The following is a 21,173-nucleotide window of genomic DNA, read 5'->3' on the forward strand; positions in this document are numbered from 1 at the left end:
ACAGCCAAGAAAACCCTATGGGGCAGTTTGACGGTGTCACATGGGGTCACTATGAGTCAGAATTGACTCGATGGCCCTTAAGAAGAACAACGTTACTAACATGTAAGAAGCTGTATTTATCTGTTCTTTTCCATAGGTGTGGGGTCGATTCAGAGTACAACTGTGCTCCATAGGGGTTTTCGATGGCTGTGGCCTTTCAGAAGTAGATCACCAAGCCTTTCTTCCAAGGTGCCTCCGGATGGACTCGAACCGCCAACCTTTCAGTTAGTAGCTGCGTACTTAACCATTTGTAATACTCAGGGACACCCAATTCTATTATTACTGTCCAAAGTCCTGGTATGGCACTATAGGATAATGCACTGGACCACAAGGTCTGTTTTAACTGCAAGGTCGACAATTGAAACTCATTAGCTGTTCCTCAGAAACCCTATACAAGGTTGCTATGAGTCAGAACCAATTCAATGGCACTTAACAACAACAACAACAACACACATAATACACTTCTGTAAATAATGCACTCACATGCAAAGCTGGCATGGAAACCACAGGTTTCAGAGATTGTGCATAATGTGTACGTTATTTGCATAAAACCTGGTACATGTACTGTCTGGCTCTGCCACTAGAGGGCAGGGAGAGATGCTGATCCATTTGGTTATTGGTTGAACCTTCACACTCAGCTAAGAAGTGTTTTTAGCACATGTTGTTGTTAAGTGCCTTTTAGTAGGTTCCAGTTCATAATGACCCTGTATAGGATTTCCAAGGAGTGGCTGGTGGGTTTGAACCGCTAACCTTGCAATTTAAACTGACCTTGCAGTCCAGTGCTTACACCAGGACTCCTTAGCACACATAGCACATAGTAAGTGCTCAATAAATATTTGCTGAATAAATGAACAATCTTGTGAGGTGATATTGGTATTATCCCCACTTTACAGGCCAGGAAACTGAGGCCCAGCAAGATAAAGCAGAGTCTGAACTCCCATGAGGCAAGCAAGTGCAGGGCTGACCTTAGATTTTGGAATGAATGCCTCCTTCAAAGTGTGCATGTGTGTGTGTTAAAATATGCACAACATAAAATATGCCATTTGAACAATTTTCAAGTGTACAGTCCAGTGGGACTCATGCCACTTATAACCTTAATCACTTATTTTCCAAAATGTTTTCATCACCCCACAGAAATTCTACCTTCTTAAATTTTGCTTCTTGGGCACCTGCTAGGTCTCTCCCTGAGTAGCACAAACAGTTAAATGCTCGGCAGTTTGAATTCACCCCGTGGTACTGCAGAAGAAAAGACCTGGCAACTAACTTTCATGATGATTATTGTTTTTAGTTGCCATGTCAACCCTGTGTGCTGGGAAAACCCTAGGGCACTCAGCTCTACTTTGTAACACTTAGGGTCACCATCACTTGTTAGCACCTCAGTGGTCATTAACAACAACAGCCACCTGCTTGCTTCACCCTAGTCCCCACCTTAAAGGGAAGACATTTCTTTCTACTTGGAAGGAGCAGCTGAGAAGTGACAGACTCCTTAGCTGTCTGGCCTTGGAGTCCTAGATCTGTGAATGGAATGAATGATGAAATTCGGCCTTTATACCCCACTCAGTGCCTGGGCCCAAGGATGACTGTGGAGACGGGTTAAAGGATTTAGCACCCCTGCACCCCCATCCCAGCACCTGGAAGGAGCTAAGGAAGATTTCAAAGCTGAGTTTGGCAAAGCGCAGGGTGCCCCGGGCCTGTTCCTCCGTCACGGGAGCAAACACCACCTCGTGGATGCCCAGCAGGGGCACCAGTGTCAACGTGGAGCGCGCCAGCCTGGGGAATAGAGGGTAGCTGTGGCCTCTCGTCCCGCCCATCATCATACCCTGTGCCCTTCCGCCCCAGCCCGGGTTTGCACCTCAGTCGGTAGTCAGGACAGCGCATCTGCCGCGTTTTCAGCTTAGACACCAGGATGCCAAGAATGCGGATAAAGATGAGGAAATTAATCTGCGAGGAGAGAGACAGGCTGAGCCCATCCCACCCCTTCCTAGGGGATGGGTGAGGAAAGAGGGCTAACGCTTCCAGAGGGAGAAATCCCGGAGGACTAGCTGGAAGAGGCAGGGCCGACTGTACCAAGATGGTCACGAGGATCGGGGTGCGGATGATCCACCAAATGGCTTTGTTACCGTTTCGCTCCCAGCACCTGGGAGACCGGTGGGAAGAGCTGAGACAGACAAGTCCAAACACGCACAGACTCATGCAAATTTACTAATCAGGCCACGCCCATCGTTCTTAAACCCACTCCCGCTTTCTTGTAAGCCCCGCCCATGACTAGTCTGCAAACTTTCCAAGCACCCTAATCCTTTAGACCCCGCCCATGCTCCCTCCAGGCCCCAGGTCGCCATCACGCCCCAACCCTCAAAGCTGTACCCACTTCCCAGGCCCCACAACTCACTGTGTGTTCTCGTACAGGTACCTGACGATCACCCAGGGAATGACGAAAAGCACGGGGGCCCCTGTGCAGACCCCGACCCCCGCCCCCCAACCCCGCCGCAGCTGTCAGCGCACACACGGGCCCCGCCCGGCCCAAAACCCGCAAAAAGCCCCAGCCGCGGTGGGGAGGACAAGCCTGGAGAGGGGACACTCCCTGACATCAACCAGCAGGGTGATAGGGGCGGGCAGAGGCGCGCTGGGCTGGGCTGGGAGGACGGGGTCAGGGCTCACCCCAACCGAAGAACAGATAGTAACGAAAGTGGTCCCCCTCGGAGCCTCCCACGAGCACTAGGAGGCTATGCAGGTAAACGCCTTCCACCAGCAGCCACGTGTAGTTAGCGCCCACGCAGTACTGGGTCACGATCTGGGCGGTGCGGCAAATGACTAGAGCCTAGAGGGGCGGCAGGAGAAGAGGAGGCGCAGTCAGGGCCTCCAAGGGTCCCCTCTTCCAACATCATCTGTCTCTATCAAGTGGTTTCTTCCTACTCTACATCATCAAGGAATGCTATTTAGGGTTAATTTCTCTCACTCTGGGGTCCCTGGGTGGTGCAAACGTTAATATGCATAGTTGTTAAAAAAAAACTTTGGAAGTTCCATCTATCCAGTGGTACCTCAGAAGAAAGGCCTGGTGATCTACTTCTGAAAAGTCAGCCGTTATCTTCCATCTTGCTTGAGTTTCCCCCAAGTTCCCCAAAATATGATCTCTCCCACCCCAGCTCCTTTTATGAAGTGAAATCTACTTTACCTCTCAGAAGGTTTCTCATCCCAGCACCCTCTCCTGCCAGCATATGGGCTCTCCTGGTGGACTGTGGGATAAGCACTGGACTGCTAACCATAGGTCAGCAGTTCAAACCCACCAGCCACTCCTTGGAAACCCTATACAGGGTTGCTATGAGTCCGAGCCCACTGGAAGGCACTTCACAGCGACAATATCCCATGACTTGGTAACAACTGTTAACTGGTTCCAACTCACAGTGACCTTGTTTAGGGTTTCCAAGGAGCGCCTGGTAGATTTGAATTGCCAACCTTGTGGTTAGCAGTCAGTGCTTATCCTACAGAGCCATATGGCCCCCATTTTGCCATCAGACAGATTTCTCCATCTCATTACAATACCATTTCAGCGTGTATAATCAATCTCTCACACCCTATTGCCTAGAAGCAATAAAAATTACTTAAATCTCCCAATCCGGTAGATACTTCTGCCCTAACCTTTAATCTCTCCACTCTTTCTCCAAGCAGCACTTGGTGTTGTGTGCTGTTGAGTTGGTTCAGCTCATAGTGGGTGACCCTGTATAGGGTTTCCCAAAGCAGCTAGTGGGTTTGAACTATGAACAGGATAATGAAACACTGCCCAGTTCCTGAGCCATCCTCACAATTGCTGCTGCCATTATGCCAATTCAACTAGTTGGGGGTCTTCCTCTATTTCTCTGACCCTCCACTTTACGAAATATGATGTCCTTCTCCAGGGACTGGTCCCTCCTGATAATAATGATCCTATGCTTTTTCCCATCCTGTCCCGACTCACCTCCAGCATGTGAATTCTCATTGGTGGAAAAGTTCAAAGATGGATGAAATAGTAAGGGAGCAGAAATGGATTCCAGTAGAGAAGTTAGTGGAGAGAAGGAGTTAGTTCACTGATAAGTGGGAGAATTCAGGGACGGGGAGAGGGGGGTTGAGTTGGGAGGGTGCCTTCCCAAGTTTGTTTGGATAAGCACTGGAATGCGAAACACAAGGTCCAGCAGTGTGAGCCCACCAGTCACTCCATGAAAGGAAGATGATGCTTTCCACTCCCCCAAGGATTTACAGCCTGGGAAATCCTATACAGGGTCTCTTTAAGTCAGAACCCAGTTGACAGTACTTAACAAAAACAACACAGGGATAAAGTATTGATAAAGTATTGTTGGTGGTCAAGGAATCAGTCCCCAATTCCCAGAGACCACATGCACAATGTGGTTAGACAATTGTGGCTCAGTAGGATTTTTATTGGCTGATTTTCATATGTTGATCACCAAGCCTTTCTTCATAGTCTCTCTAAGTCTGGAAGTTTTAGTGAAAATTGTTCGGCATCATACCAATGCACAGCTCTACTGACTGATGGGTGCATTGTCTAGGAATCAAATCCAGGTCTCCCAAATGGAAGGTGGGAATTCCACCCTAAAACCACAACTGCCCTCACTGATAGTAGGGGGAATAAAACCCCAGCCCTGCTATCTAGGCCATTCCCACTCACAACTATCCTATATAGGATTTCCGAAACTGTCAGTTGTCACAGGAAGAGACCACCTTGTTGTGTATCATTGAGTTGGTTCTGACTCATAGCGACCCTGTACAGCAAAGGTGGCTAACATTCAGTCTGCGGGCTATATGTTGTTATTGTTAAATACCATCAAGTCAGTTCCGACTCATAGCAACCCTGTATAGGGTTTCCAAGAAATGGCTAATACGTTTGAACTGCCAACCTTGTGGTTCAAGCCAAACTTGCGATCAACTGCATTATCCTGCACTGCTTTGTTGTTGTTGTTAAGTGCCATCGAGTCGATCCTGACCCATAGCAACCCTGTATAGGGTTTCTGAGGAGTAGCTGGTGAGCTTGAACCGCCGGACATTGCATATCAAATGGCTTTGCAATCTGGTGCATTAACCCACAGCGCCACACCAGGACTCCTTCCGACTTAATGAAACGTTTCACCAAGTATGGAGGTGGTGGTGGTGGTGGTTCTGACTCACAGTAACCCTGTTCATTGTTGTTGTTAAGTACTATGGAGTCGGTTCCAACTCATAGTGACCCTGCACAGGGTTTCCGAGGCTGCAAATCTTTACGGGAGCAGAAAGCCTCATCTTTCTCCCTCAGAACTGCTGGTAGTTTCGAGTTGCTATAGCAGTTGCTAATTTTTAATTTGCTGGTAGTTTCGAGTTGCTAATTTTTAATTTGGTAATTTTGCATGGTCCATGGATTATGTTACTTAAAATAATAATAAAAAAAAAGGTTCCCCATCCGTGCTGCATAGGGTTGCCAGGACTGTAAATATTTATAGGGGCAGAAAGCTGCTTCTTTCTTCTTCTGATCAGCTGGTGGGTTTGAACTGCTGACCTTGCTGTTAGCAGTCCAATGTTTATCCTACAACGCCACCAGCATTCCTTTTGGCAACAAAGAAGTGCCAGATATTTCTGAATGAACAATTTAAAAACTTTTTTGGCCATTTGAAAAATATCCACATGCTGATGTTACTAAGAATTAAGAATCCCAAACTCGGCTGTCTTACTTCACAAAGTCTAGTTATAATGGAAGGATTTACTATTTGTCTAAGAGAAAAAATAACACAGCAATTTTTAACCAAGCAGCACTCTTGTTGTCATTGTGAAGTGCCATTGAGTCGGTTCTGACTCACAGTGACCTTTTCCGAGGAGAACCTTGTGGTTCAAAGTGACCTACAGTGCCACACCAGGACTCCACTATACTACAAAAAGAGTGACAGAAAATGACTTCACAGAAAGCACACTAGTTTTGACAGTATTATGTAGGCACTGCCAAATATTTTGAGTTTGACACTTAACAGCACATTCGATCAAAATCCAAGATGTGAAGTTACCATGTTCAAGAAACTGGAGGGTGAGATGGGGAGGAATAACTCGGAAATCGAACTGCATGGCTTGTGGTAAAAACGCACATGTTATAATAATATAAATCCTGTCCACACATAGTAATTGGAATCCTGGTGTGGCGCTGTGGGATAAAGCACGGGACCTAAAGGTCGGTTTGAACCACAAGGTTGGCAGTTCAAACTCACCAGCCGCTCCTTGGACACCCTATACACGGTTGCTATGAACCTACTGGAAGGTACTTAACAACAACAAACACATAGTAATTAGGTGCAAAGAGCCATTCAGTCTTCTCTTGGCTTGTGAAAATGTCTCCCTCCAGAGGCCGCTGGCCACCATCAAGTCCCATCCCTCAAAACCTTGCCCACTTTTCCAGGCTCTGTTTTAGACCCTGAACTTCAGTGTAAATTGTGAGCTGGCCAGCTGTGGCACAGTGTAAATTGTGAGCTGGCCAGCTGTGGCACTGTGGGTTGATGCATTCCTTGGACTGCAAAGTCAGCTTGAACCATTAGGTCAGCGGTTCAGGCTCACCAGCTGCTCCTCAGAAACCCAATGTTTGTTGTTATGAGATGCTGTGGAGTCGGTTCCAACTCATAGTGACCCTGTACAGGATTTCCGAGGCTGTAAATCTTTACGGGAGCAGAAAGCGTCATCTTTCTCCCACGGAACAGCTGGTAGTTTCGAACTGCTGACCTTGAGGTTCCCAGCTCAATTTGTAACCACTACGCTACCAGAGCTCCTTCATATGAACATAAGATACATTATTTAGAAATGATCACTGTATTCCTTGAATCTTAGAAAATGTCTTGTTAAGCCTATGGAATGATTCATCAATTGTGTTTACTTCAACTTTTGTGGGGAGCTGTTGTTTTTTTAAACCGAGAGGTTCTCACTTTTTTTCTTTTGTAATATCAAACAGTAAAATTAAACATGCATTTATCAAGTATAGTAAAACCACTGACTGTACGTTCTGGCTGTAGATGCCTGTTCCCTTGCATCAGTATTTATATTTTGGACACGTCATCCTTCAGCCAATCAGCTGCCATCTCGGCCATTGCCTAGCTATGAGAGAGAATAAACGCATGTGGTACCTTTTTCTCACAGAGCTGGATATCTCCTTCTGAAAAACCCTTCTTGATGTCTTCATATGTCGCTATGGGTGGGTACAAACTCGAAGGCACATAACAACAACAACCAGGCTAACAGCCAGGAAAAGAGCTAACTTCTAGAGTGTAGGAGGTAGTAAGTGGATTGGAAAGTTCCTGGTTCACCCAAAGTAGTCTGATTTCCATTTGTGTGAGCTGTGGGATCATGCTCACCTGGCTCCTGAGGGTCCCGAGCTGGTCCCCAGGATATGGGCCAGGTGGGGGCAGCAGCCGGTCTCGGGTGAGGATGGCTGCTGCCCGCAGCATGAACGAGGTGAACAGATTGATGTGGATGTAGTTCCTAGTGCAGCGCAGCCTCCTGGGGGATTTGGGAAGTAGACTGGGGAGATCTGTTTTCAGACATATAAACCACCCCTGCTCTTCCCATAGAACCCCCAGTGGTAGAGCCTGACCACCCCATCTTTCTGGGCGAATTAAATTGGGAGCCTTACCTGAAGACACTCAAGAGGAGCAAAGCTAACAGAAGTGTGGCAAGAGACAGGGAGTAGCCAACAGTATACACAAGCTGCAATCGCTCCAAGACCAGCCTCTGGTCCTGGCAGTGGGGAGAAGGGTGGGAGGCAAGGTGAGGGGAACTTGGGAACAACATTCAGCTCTTTCCCTTAGCAGGAGAGGGGGGTCTTTATCCTGGCAGCAACCCATTTTTTTTTTTATCATGGGGAATCTTTTTTTGAGTGGGCTCGCTCTACCTCTCAGTTCCAGGGATGGGCATGGGGTGCACTCCAGCGAATCAGAATTTTCTATTTAACATCCCCTCCCACAGTGATGCGTTCAGAGTGGGCATATGACCCAAATTGAACCAATGAGAGCCAGTTCTGGGACATTAAGTTGGATCTATTGAGAATGAAATTTGATCTTTCCATTGTGTTGCTGACTTGATGCCTGGTGCTAATGGAGCCACCTCTGCCACTCCATAGAAAAGATAAGGCCAGCCAGTACTCAGGAAACCAGACATAATATATATGGGTGAGACGCAGAAAGAGTCCCAACCACACAATGTGAGCACCTAGATCCAGCTGTGCCTGAAGCTGTACCCTTATAATTTTCAATGACAGAAGCCAATATGTTTCTCTTTTTTTCTCCTTTAACCAAATTTGTGTTGAATTTCTGTTACTTGAAAACCAGAGACCTAAACAGTAAAAAAGGATTTCAGGCTTGGTCTAAGAGTACTGTTTCCTTTTTCATCTCCTGGTCATCCTAACCCACACCCACTCCCAACATCTTCACACCTGGAAGGCGCCATTCCTCTCTGGGTTCTCACACTGGGAATGGTCCCTCCAAGGTCCCCATTGGCCATCACTACCACATTGACGGAGAACAAAGCCCGTGGCCACTGTGGAAACAAGGGAAGGGAAGAGACACAGACACAGACAGAAAGACACATTGTGAGACAAAGGCAAAGAGAGACAGCCAAAGTGATGCTGATGACAACAAACTCATGTAGCACAATGATGGTGGTAGTTGTGTGCTGACAAGTCTGTTCCCACTCACAGAGACCCGGTATAGGGTTTTCGAGGCTGTAAATCTTTATGGGAGCAGAAAGTCTCATCTTTCTCCCAAGGTATTAATCTATATTAATTTAAGATTCATAACAAGCCTATGAAATTGGTACTATCATTAGCCTCATCTTGCAGACAATAAAATTGAATAATTTGTCCATGGCCACACAGCTACTAAGGGACACAGAGGTCAGGAAGACCAAGATGCCCTGAGAGTGGGCAGAATTACGAAAAAGAGAGAAAATAAGAATCTCATCCTCAGAGCGATAGGGAGACAAAGAAGGGATATGTGGTGCCCAGGGTCAGAGTCTCCAGTCAGGGTTGGAAAGAGAAAAACATGTAGGAGTATCAAGGGTTTTTGTGTCTGGGGAGAGGCTGGGCCCCGGGGCGCCTCACCTTTCTGGTGCCAGGGCAGGTACCAGGGGCAGGAGGCTCTGGCAGTGGCGTTGGGTGCAGCATATTCCCAGCAGGCGTACATATCAAAGGACCCGTTACAGGCGAGGCCTGGTGATAGGCGTGGTAGGCAGACTCCACGTGGACCTAGAGCTCCGCGCTGGTCCAGCACCAGCTTACCTTTTCCCTCACAAGTCCCACCCTAACCCCACCTACCTAGAACTGGTCTGGTCCAAGTGCTACAAGGCTCCGCCCACTTTCCGAGCCCCATTCTGGACTCCTCCCACTGAGCTTGTCACAGGCCCCGCCCAAGACTCCGCTCACTTCAAGCTTCATTCTCCCTGACTTTATACCACTAATAGGGTCTGCCCCAGTTGCCACCGTATTCGGTTCTTGGTTCGGCCCATCTACCTAGCCCACTTCTATTATAGATGTCTCCTCTTTCAAGCCTCTTTCCTAGCTCCCCCTGGCAATCCTGGGTTCTCCTTAAGGCCTGTCCTCAGCCTTGAGCCCCACCCTCTGCCACTAGCCGTCCTGTCTCACCTAAGGGGGCCGTCACCGCCTCCAAGGTCTGTTGGCATTCCCTGCGGTACTTTTCCCAGCGCTGGTACAGCTCCCCAGCCGTCTGACCTTCGGAGCCTGTCTACGGAGAGGAGAGAAAAGAGGACACACCTCCAGAACGACCCCCTTCCCAGGTAACAACGGGCCTTGGGGACGCTACCTGAAATTCGCAGGGGAGGTTAGTGATTGCAAGGGGGAAAGGGGGAAAGGGGAGGGATGACTAGGCAGAGAGAACATGGGGTAATTTTAGGGTGGTGACGCTGTTCTGTGGGAGACTGCAATGGTGGACACATGACATCATGTATTTGTCAATTCCCATCACTGTGCACCACAAAGAGGAAACACTAATGTAAACTATAGATTTGAGCTTGGAATACTATATTATCAATTGTAATAAGTGGACCACAGGAATGCATGGTGTTAATAACAGGAGAGATTGCAGGGCAGAGGCGGAGAGGGAGCCCATGGGGACTCTCTCTACTTTCTGCACAATTTTTCTGTAAACCTTAAATTGGATGAGAAAAAAAAGTCTATATTGTGGGGATTGCAATCAATGATATGAAACAAGATGTGTAAGTATAACCCAATGGAAAACTGATTTGCTCTGTAAACTTCACCCAATTCATAATACAGAGTTTTTTGTTTTGTTTTTTAAGTGTATTGTTCCAACTCATAGCGACCATATATATGTATATGCATTGTTGTTGTTGTTAAGAGCCGTCGAGTCGATTCCGACCCATAGCGACCCTGTATAGGGTTTCCAAGGAGCAGCTGATGAGCTTGAACCACCGATCTTGTGGTTCAAACGACTTTGCAGTCTGACGAATTAGCCCACAGCGCTACATCAGGACTCGATGTATATGTATGTTTATGTATATGTATGTTGTTGTTGTTATGTGCCGTGATGGAGTCGGTTCCGACTCATAGCGACCCTGTACAGGGTTTCCGAGGTTGTAAATCTTTACGGGAGCAGAAAGCCTCATCTTTCTTCCGCAGAGCAGCTGGTACTTTCGAACTGCTGACGTTGTGGTTCACAGCCCGTAACCACTACGCTACCAGAGCTCCTTATGAATATGTATATGTATATGGTGGTTATGTCCCCTGGAGTCGGTTACAACCCATAGCAACCCTGTATGGGGTTTCGGAGGTGAGTTTGAAACACCGACCTTGCGGTTCAAACCTATTATGCAGTCCAGCGTATGAACACACAGCGCCACACCAGCACTGCTTTAAGTGTATTAAGACAAATCAAAGACATGGTTGGTTGGAGGATTTGGGGGGAGAGTGCTAAGAAACTACAAGAGGGGTTTCTGGGTGAGGACTGGAAACTATTAAGAAAATAAGGAAGGAGGATTCCTGGAGTGGCGCTGTGGGATAAAGCATTGGACCGCAAGGTCGGTTTGGACCACAAGGTCGGCGGTTCAAACTAGCAGCTCCTTGGAAACCCTATCCAGTGGTCGCTTTGTGTCGGAACCGATTCAGCGGCACTTAACAACAACAACAATGCGGGGGAGGTGTCCTGGTGGCGCAGTGATTTGACCAATGGGTTGCTAACCTCAAGGTCAGTGTTTCGAACCCACCAGCCGCTCCATGGGAGAAAGATGAGGCTGTCTGCTCGCGTAAAGATAGACTGAAGTCCTATGGGGATAGTTCAACTCTGTTCTAAGAGTCGTTTTGAATCGGAACCGACTTCACGGCAGTGGGTTTAGGGTCGGGGAAGTCTGGAAACTTGAATCTGGGTCAACGGGGCAATCTGAAAGTTCTGTTTTGAGACAGAGGAAGACTTAAAACCGTCCCCAAACCTCCCCTCAAGCCTTGAACTCCCGTGGTTCAGGGGTCCTCACCTCCACCCTCTGAGGCATTGGCCCCCACAGCGAGAGCAAGAGCAGTAACAGCAGCCGCAGAGATCGAAGGCTACGCATCGCTCCTGCGGCCAAGCATCTGTGGGCGAAGGGTCGGGTCATGAGAGGAAGGTCCGGCCTGGAGGGTCCCAGGGCAGTCAGGCCCCCACTTCCCTCCCGGACTCATGCATTTCAACACTGGAGCTGCGGCGCCCACACCACTCATACCTGGGTCTCCCAAGTGCTCGGAGGAAGAGGGCGTGGAAGGTGTGAGGAGTGGGCGTGGCCAAGCCTCCGAAACGTGACGGCTGGACCCGCCTCCAATATGTTGCTGGGGCAGCGGTGGAGGAAGGGAGAGGGTGTTTGCAGAGGGGGTGGGTTGCTCTAGAGCAACGCTGGGCGGAAGCGCTAGTATCAACCAAAGTCTAGACCCAGAGACTCTGGGGAACCTGGGGACCGCCTTGGAGAAGAAGGAGTAATAGAAACTGTCAGCTAAGCCCAGAGGGGGACTAGAAACCCTCAATGGAGTTCCCAGTCTTGGAGGATTCGCATGGCAGATAGGAACTGACCCTCTAATATACTCCCCCCACCCCCGCAGTGGAAAAAGTCCAGGATCTACGGGACGGCAGATCCAAATCCTTAGGGACTAGGGAGGCCTCAGACCCTGAATTTCCGTCTGCAGGGGCTTCATACCTAGAAATGTCCAGTCCTGAATCGCCGCCCCTCTTTCAGTCACCCTTCAGGGAGAGTCGAGAAGATGTCCGAACCCCAGAAAGACGTACACGGAGTCAGAGAAACACGATAAAGAGATACAACGACTAGAGACACACCGCGGAACAGAAACACACAGCGAGAGACTAGAGACCAAGGGACAGAGAAAGACAGAGACAAATATGTGGGCTAGGAGACAAAGAGGCGACAGAGACATGGAGAGAGACGTGTGGGAAAGAGAGAGAACGCTACAGAGAGACTGAAAGACGTAGAGAAAGACGGGACAGAGACTGTGTCAGAGACAGAAAGAGACAAAGACATAGGCTGAGAGACAGAGAGAGACCCAGAGACTTGAAGGAGGGTGGGGGCACATTTACCTGTCCCCAGCTCTGTCCCTGTTCACCTGTTAACTGCTGCAGACTCTGTGGTCGCTCCTGCCTCCACTGCCTCGCTGGGCTCTGGAAGAGGTGACAGGAGCTGCTGGCAGCCTGGGGTGGTGGGAGGGGGCGGGGGCGGGGCGGGACGATCGCGTGTGAGTATCATAGTCACGTCCTCAGGGAGAGCAGTCACGTCGTCATTATCCTGAGGACCCCCCACCCCCACCCCAAGCACAGTGTCCTTCCTACCCACAGCCCCAAGTCACAGAGTACTCACACACACAAAGTGTAACAACCACCAAGAGAGGCATCAAGGCAGAAGCTGACAAGATTACTCACAGAACCACACATTCACAGTTGTATATTCGCACAATCACATGCAGAGAGCTAATGTCTCTCACTCTCCCAACCCCACCCTACCTGGGCTGACACAGTGACACACAACCACACTTCCAGGGCTATGGACTCCCTACAATGACGCAATGGTAGCTACAACGTCTTGGTGATGCTCTTATGCACACACATACACACAATCACAACCACCACCTGTCTCTCCCACTTACCTATGTGCCCATCAGGACATGCCCAGGCATCTTGGCCATCACTGAGTTCCCAGCATAGCCCAAAACAGATTTGGGACGGTGCAGGGGGTCAGGAAATAATTGTTGATGAAATAAACATAAGTCATTTGGAATTATGATGCCTTTGAATTATGGTGTTGGTTAAATATGCCTTGGAATACCAGAAGAATGAACGAATCTTAAAAGAAGTACAACCAGTATGTTCCTGAAAAGTGAGAATGACCTGACTTTGTTTCACCTACTTCGGAAATGTTATCAGAAGGAACCATTTACTAGAAAAGGAAACCGTACTTGGTACTTGGTACAGTAGAAGGTCAGTGAAAAACAGGAAGACTCTCAAGAAAATGGATTAACACAGAGGTTGCACCTATGGGCTCAAACACAGGAACAGAAGTAACAGATGTGAGGATGGTGTAGAACCAGACAGTGTTTCATTCTGATGTACACTGGGTCACTATTAGTTGGAACCGACTTGATGGCACCTAACAACAACACAGCCACTGGTTCTTTAGTGACATAACCCGAAGGTCACACACAATGTTGCACACAACATACCTATTGATATTCACATAATGTCATACACTTCACATCATCACTATAGATTCCACAGAGCAGTCACATGACTACATGCATGTCCAGCTGTCACTCAGACACACCCTGTCACAGCTCTCAGAATGACACTGTCACACCGACCCCCTCCTTCACGCCGTCACATCTCCCAAACACACAGACAAGTCTCCATCACAAGCCCATGGACACTTGGCTATCACATATAGTTACACATGGGGACCCACATCATGAGTCTACCATTGATCATGCAGTCACATACAGTTTCACACATCTGGACTCCAACACAACACAACTGCACACGGTCCTAAACTGGGTTAACACCACCATCCCAACACTCCACGATCAAGTCCATCACCCATGAAGTTACATAGCACAATTCCATGGCTGCATAATCATACCCGTGTATGACCACACACCATAATCTCTCCACCCCATAGTCACACATAGTCATATTTAGGTTGGTGGTTATGTGTCATGGAGTCAGTTCTGACTCACAGTGACTCTGTATAAGGTTTCCGAGGCTGTAAATCATTATGGGAGTAGAAAACCTCATCTTTTCTCCTGAGGAGCAGCTAGTAGTTTCGAACTGCTGTCCTTGAGGTTCGCAGCCCGATTCGTAACCACTATGCTACCAGAATTATGCACTATCATTATCCCCCAGTCACACAGTAACTCCAGTCTGACCCAGGCTCAGGGTGATGGTCACTATTGAATCACACGCCTTCTTAGGACCTCGACGTCTAGTCTCTTCCTTGTACTATTATGTGTATGTGAGAGGGGCAGGCTTCAGAAACTGAGTCCCAGTTCTCAGCGCCCTTGTGTCTCTATAACACAAACCATCAATTGGTGCACATTAATCATACTATTAGCATTCATGAACACAAATTCCCCTGGGATCTAAGAGATGGGGAGGCAGGATCCAGTCTGACTATTTTTCAGAGGAGAAACTGAGGCCCAGAAGAGGCTCCAAGAAAGGCAAGGTGGTGTGAATAAGGGATGGTTGGAGGGCTAGTACCCCAAGACTGGAAGGTAGCCAGGTTTGGGGGATAGAGGGGGAGTCCACACTTCCTGGCCTCTGGCTGATGGCCTCTTTGCTCTCTGCTCCACATTCCTGGCGCCCTCTGGGTCCTGGGAAAGGCTGTGTTCATGGAGTGGAGTGGAAAGGGGGTGTGACATTGCCCAGCACCTTGGGGTCTCTCCTTGACCACAAGAGAGTCTGGGGACCACCTTGCTGGTTCTGGGGAGCAGGAATGAGGGAGAGAGGATCCAGGACCTGGGTGATGCCTGGGGGTGACATGATGGATTAGTGGGGTGGCTGAGGTCCTAATGATAGGGGTGGGGTGGAGAGGAAAGTAGGAAGAAGGGGGAGGGGAAAGCAGGAAGAAGAGGGAAGTAGTAAAGAGGGATTGAAATGAGGAGAGAGAAAAAGAAACCAAGTACCAACAGCGATCCAGAGGAAAAGAGACAAGGACCGAAAGAGACAGCAGCTATGAGAAAGAGCAAGAGAAAGAGGGAAGAAACCGAGAGACTGAGAGGCAAAAATCAATATGAAAACCACAAAAGACACCAGGGAAGGAAAGAGAGAGAAATAGAAAGAGAGGTAGAGAAAGAGACCAAGAGAAAGACAAACTAAAGATGAGAAAGCAGGGGCTAAGAGAAGATGCAAACTGAACCATCAAGAGATTGGGAGAGAGATGGACGTGGGGTGGGTGAGGGGGCTAGAAAGGCCGAGCCCAGAGGACAGAGATGACCAAGACCCAGACACTTGGAGATGAGTTGTTGTTGTTGTTATGTGCCGTGGAGTCAGTTCCAACTCACAGTGACCCTGTACAGGGTTTCCGAGGCTGTAAATCTTTACGGGAGCAGAAAGCCTCATCTTTCTCCCGCGGAACAGCTGGTAGTTTCGAACTGCTGACCTTGTGGTTCACAGCCCGATTCGTAGGGTGGCCTTAAGGTGCTGTGGCTCAGACCTTTTCACCCCTTCCATGATCACCTCCCAGCATCCTTCACCCCTCCCTTATATCCCTTGAGGAAACACAGGGCCAGGTGGAGGGTGGGTGTGGAGTGCAGGAGAGGAAAGTAGGTCTAGGTAGATGCCTGGGTCTCTGTCCTGCCCCCTGCATAGCCCAGCCCCCTACTCATTTCTTTGTCTCCTAATCAGTCTTTTTGCCTGTCTTTAAGCTTTCTCCTTTCTCTCCTCTTTTCCCATTTTCTTTCTGAGTGTCTGTCTCTTTGTCTCTTTCTCTCCCTCTGGCTCTTGCCCTCCCCTCCTCCACCAATGAGGGGACTTAGATATCTTATCCCTAATACAGTCCCTCCACCCACTCCCCTTGCAGCATGCTGAGACTGGGAAGGAGCTGGAAGGCCTTGTTTTCCCCCATGGGGCTGCATGGCCAAGCAGGGCCTGTGGGGAGCAGGCGGGGGCCTGGAGTGTGGGCAGATGGTACAGAGAAATGAGGCAGAGAGAGATGGGGAGAGGAGGCACCCCATGGTGACTAAGGCCAGAAATGGGGGCTGAGATGACCCCTAAGATTCAATGTTGCAGAGAGATGCTGTCTGAATGATAGAGACCCTGAGAGAGACAGAGATAGGCAGGCAGAGAGGAAAACCCTGGGAGATGGTGTGAGAAACTGACATAAAGATAGAGACACAGAGAGAGGTAGCACTCCAGAGATGGGTGCAGACAGACACAGACACACAGATATATAAGATTGAAGAGAGAGACAAGAACCCAAAGACAGAAATAGAAAGCAATCTAGAGACAAATCCCAAACTGTGAGAATTTAGAGAGAGACACAGAGACAGAGACCCAAAGACAGACTGAGATAGAGACATGAACCCAGAGACCTAGAGACATGAAAAATCAAACACAAAGATGAAATCCAGAGAGCAAGAGACACAGAAGGAGGCCCACAGAGATGAGACCCAAGGGGCAGAGAAACCGAGACGGTCAGATAGAGAAGGAGAGAGACAGAGACAGAGACAGAGGGGAAGTAAGAGAGAGAGACAGGTAGACACTCAGAAGGTGAAACTCAGAAGGAGGAGTGATGTGGATCCCAGAGAGTTGGGAGAGCGAGAAGTAAACTTTCTACCTAAATGTGGGGATAATCCCTTTCAAAGACAACAAGAGAGAGAGAGAGGAGCTGGAGACACGACTCCCTTCAGCCTCTCTGGGTCTGGTGGACCATGTCTCCATAGCGACCTCCCCAGATCCTCAGGACAAATATTGTCCTGCCAAAAGTAGTTGGGCTGTGTTGACATAATCTCAAGCTGGGTGGGGTGGGGTGGGGGCTCTGGGGACCCATAGACCAGGATAGGGGGCAGGACAGCAAGGAGGCTCCAATCAGGAGCTCCACAAACAGCTCCGGCCACCCCCTTTCCCCATCTCCAAGCAAACATCCCCAACCTGGGAAGAGCCACTGAGTTTCAACCCAGAGGGTCCCTGTTACTCCCTTGTGGTGGCGGTGAGCCCTGTAGCCCCTTCTCTGGCATCCTGGATGGCAGGCTGCCTTAAGGTTCAGGTTTCTTGAATATGGCACAAGACGAGGGTGTCTGCTCCCATAAAGATTTACAGCTTAGAAAAGGAGCATAGTGACCTACATAGGTCACTAAGTCGGAGTGGACTCAATGGCAGCAGGTTTGGTTTGGTTTCCCCTTTCCTCTTGCGCCTGCTCTGGTTCAGGATCCTCCTCTGGTCTGCTCCAGTCCTGCTTCTTTCCACCGCCAGCACAGATAAACAAAGGAATCTCCTAAGGCACAAACCTGCCCTTACTTCTGCCCTGCCCCAGGTGCCCCACCCCCTAAGTCACTGGGTCTCTCTCTGTCTCTCAGCCTATGCCTTTGTCTCTTCACAGTCTCTGTCCTGTCCTGTCTCTTGTTCTCGTTTCTCTCAATCTCTGTTTAGCTTCTCTCCAGCACACTCTGTCTTTCTCCATGTCTCCAATCCCACATATTCATCTCTGTCATTCTCTGTCCCTTGGTATCTAGTTTCTCACCTTGAGTCTCTGTTTCCCCACCCCAAATAAATCCTAATCCTTGCAACTGTAAAAAGTTCTTGGATAGTATACTCAGCTGCTAACTGAAAGGTTAGTGGTTCAAACCCATCTTAAGGTGCCTCAGAAGAATGGCGTGGCAGTCTGCTTCTGATAAGTGATGCTTGTGAAAACCCTATGGAGTGTAGTTCTATACTGCATACATAAGGTTGTCATGAATCAAAATTGACTTGATGGTGACTGGGGTGTTTTTTTTTAGTTTGGTATTCATAAATGATGCTAATTTGAGGACTAAGTGTATCTGACCCATGCCATAGTATTTCTGTCGTCTTATATGTATGTGAAAATTGGACAGTGAATAAGGAAGATGGAAGAAGAGTTGATGCATTTGATTTATGGTGTTGGCAAAGAATACTGAATACTCTAGACTATAGGTGTGATGCTGTGGGTTAATGTGCTGGAATGCAAAGCCATTTGAACAGCAATGTCAGCGGTTCAAACTCACCAGTCCCTTCTCAGAAACCCTATACAGGGTCGCTATGGTTCACAACCAACTTGATGGCATGTAACAACAACAACAACAACAACCATAGACCGATATAAGAATGAGCACACCTGTCTTAGAAGAAGTACAGCTGGAATGCTCTTTAGAAGCCAGGATGGAGACACTTAATCTCACATACGATTGGCATGTTATCAGAAGGGACCAATCACTGGGGAAGGCCATCATGCTTGGTAAAGGAAAAAAGAGAAAGATCCTCAACGAGATGGATGAGTGCATAGCTGCAATATTAGGCTCAAACATAGTAATGATTGTGAGGGTGGTGCCATGTTTCCTTCTGTCGTACATAGGGTCGCCATGAGTCAGAACCTACTTGACAATACTTAACAAAAACAACATATGCCTTAGATAAGATCTATAATGTCTCTTGTTTACCTAGAATAAGACCAGACCCAGACCCTCCAGATTCCCATTCCTGGCCTCATAAATAAGTTGCTTGTCCCACTGATAATAAATAACAAAGGGCCTGCTTACTAAATACTGGTCAAACTGGTCTCCCTTCCCCAAGTCCCTAAACTTTGCTAACTCAGCCTAAGCTCACATGTTGGCTGCTGTTGATTGGATCCTGGACTCCCAGTGGTCCCACGCACAATGGACAGACATTCTGTGCGCTCCTACACCATCCACAGGATCAGTTGAGGACCAGACCTTTGTGATCCATTAAGTTTTCACTGGCTGATTTTGGGGAGCAGACTGCCAGATCTTTCTTCATAATCCTTTTTTATCTGAAACTCTGCTCAAAACTGTTCAGATCCTAGCAACATTCAGATGCCACTGACAGATGACTGTTCATGAGGTGCATTTTGGTTGGAAACAGAACTCAGGTCCGGCGTGTTAAGGTGAGAGTTCTACCATGGAGCCACCACTTCCCCTCCCCCATTATGGTCCCACCCAGAGCCAACACATCCCTCCTGTGTGAGAGCCCCACCTTTAGAATCCGCTAGTCTTTGCCTCAAACATTCTGATTTTAGTCTCTGATAACACCATCCTTCCACCCCCTCCCCAATACACTGTTCACTCAGTCCCTACCAAACCCATCACCAGTTTCCCCATGTGGGGTGACTGAAAATACTAAGGTGCATATTAGTCTTCAAACTATTGTCTCTGCATTTTATTTTATCGTTTTGCTTTTATTGATTGATTTAAGGTTTTTATTGTGGATTGAGTAAAAGTTTGTCTCTGCATTTTAATACTTTAAGTAAGAGATCTTTTGCAGCAGATTTTCCCAATACAACACATTGTTTCATGTCTTTATTGCTGCTTCCATGGGCAGTGAAATGTGAGTCTAACTAAATAAAACGAAATCCTTGATGCCTTCAATATTTTGTCCATTTTTCATTATGTTGTGTGTTCGTCCAACGGTGAGGAATTTTGTTTTATGTTGAGTTGTAATCTATACTGAAGACTGTAGTCTTTGATCTTCATCAGTAAATACTTCAAGATCGCTTCACTTTCAGGAAGCAAGGTGGACATTTGCATTATACAGGTTGTTCATGAGTCTTGCCCCAGTCTTGATACCGTAGTCTTCTTCATACAGTCCAGTTTCTTGGATTATTTGCTCGACATACAAGTTGAATAAGTATGATAAAAGGATATAACCCTGATGCAAACCTTTCCTGATCCTAACCACACAGTATCCCCTTGTTATGTTTGAACAACTGTCTCTTGGAATATGTACAGGTTCCCTATGACTGCAACTAAGTGTTCTGGATTTTCAGTTCTACATAAGGTTATCTATAATGTGCTGTGATCCACACAGTTGGATACCTTTCCATAGTCAATAAATCACGGTGAATATCTTTCCTGTTTTCTCTGCTTTCAGCCAAGATCCATCTGACATCAGTAATTATATCTCTTGTTTTATATCTTCTTCTGAATCCAGCTTGAATTTCTGTCCATTCCTGTCAATGTATTGCCACACGCATTAAAAAATTATATTCAGCAAAATTTTAAATGCAAATGATATTAACAATATTGTTCAATGATTTTTACATTCTGTTGGATCACTGTTCTTTGGGATGGACACGAATGTGGATCTCTTCTAGTCAGTTGTCCTGGTTTCTTGGCATAGACTAGTGAGTGCTTCCAGTGCTGAATCAGTTTGTCGAAACATTTCAATTGGTTTTCCATCAATTTCTGGAGACTTGTTTTTGACCAGTGCATTCTGTGCATCTCAGACTTCTTTCAATACATTGGTTCTTGATCATCTGCTATCTTCTGAGATGGTTGAATGACCACCAATTATTTTTGGCACAGTGACTATTTTTCTTCTATTTTTTTTTTGATGCTTCCTGTGTTTTTTAATATTTTGCCCATAAAACTCTTCAATATTTCAACTTGAGGCTTGAGTATTTATTTCTCTTAGCTGGAGTAATGCTGAGTGTATTCTTCCCTTTTGATTTTCTAACTCCAGGGGTTTGCACATTTCATTATAATACTTTATTTTTTTGAGCTGCCCTTTGAAATCTTCTCTTCAACTCTTTTACTTTATCATTATTATTTTCATTTGCTTGAGCTATTAAACATCCAAGAACAAATTTCTGAGTCTTTTCTGACATCCATTTTGGTCTTTTCTCTTTCTAATAATCTTGTGCTTTCTTTATGTATCGTGTCTTTAATGTTGTTCTACAATTTGTCCAGTCTTTACCCATTAATGTTCAATGTGTCAAATCTGTTCTTGAAATGGTCTCTAAACTTAGGTTGGATAGACTCAAAGTCATCTTTTGATTCTGTGGACTTATTTTAATTTTCTTTAGCTTCAACTTGAACTTGTTCTGAATGATGACATTGAACTTCTCTACCATCTCTTTCCACAGATACAGCCCATTTGATTCCTGAGTATCCCATCTGGTGA

The 21,173-nt window shown here is 47.3% G+C and overlaps 1 protein-coding gene across 1 annotated transcript in view; it reads right to left on the reverse strand.

Moving 5' to 3' along the window:
* The window catches only part of GIPR (gastric inhibitory polypeptide receptor), a 30,329-nt gene that overhangs the window by 1,237 nt on the left and 7,919 nt on the right, over positions 1–21,173 (reverse strand). The window contains exons 3-14 of the mRNA XM_006871471.1: positions 11,755–11,857; positions 11,530–11,626; positions 9,668–9,767; positions 9,128–9,235; positions 8,462–8,565; positions 7,664–7,767; positions 7,386–7,530; positions 2,698–2,857; positions 2,429–2,489; positions 2,107–2,176; positions 1,892–1,980; positions 1,671–1,809 (exon numbers count right to left, since the gene is read on the reverse strand). Of these exons, the coding sequence (XP_006871533.1) occupies positions 1,671–1,809; positions 1,892–1,980; positions 2,107–2,176; positions 2,429–2,489; positions 2,698–2,857; positions 7,386–7,530; positions 7,664–7,767; positions 8,462–8,565; positions 9,128–9,235; positions 9,668–9,767; positions 11,530–11,626; positions 11,755–11,857 (1,280 nt within the window). The remainder of the gene's footprint in view (positions 1–1,670; positions 1,810–1,891; positions 1,981–2,106; positions 2,177–2,428; positions 2,490–2,697; positions 2,858–7,385; positions 7,531–7,663; positions 7,768–8,461; positions 8,566–9,127; positions 9,236–9,667; positions 9,768–11,529; positions 11,627–11,754; positions 11,858–21,173) is intronic.

The sequence above is a fragment of the Chrysochloris asiatica genome, unplaced genomic scaffold (assembly GCF_000296735.1).
Source record: "Chrysochloris asiatica unplaced genomic scaffold, ChrAsi1.0 scaffold00168, whole genome shotgun sequence".
Classification (NCBI taxonomy): Eukaryota; Metazoa; Chordata; class Mammalia; order Afrosoricida; family Chrysochloridae; genus Chrysochloris; species Chrysochloris asiatica.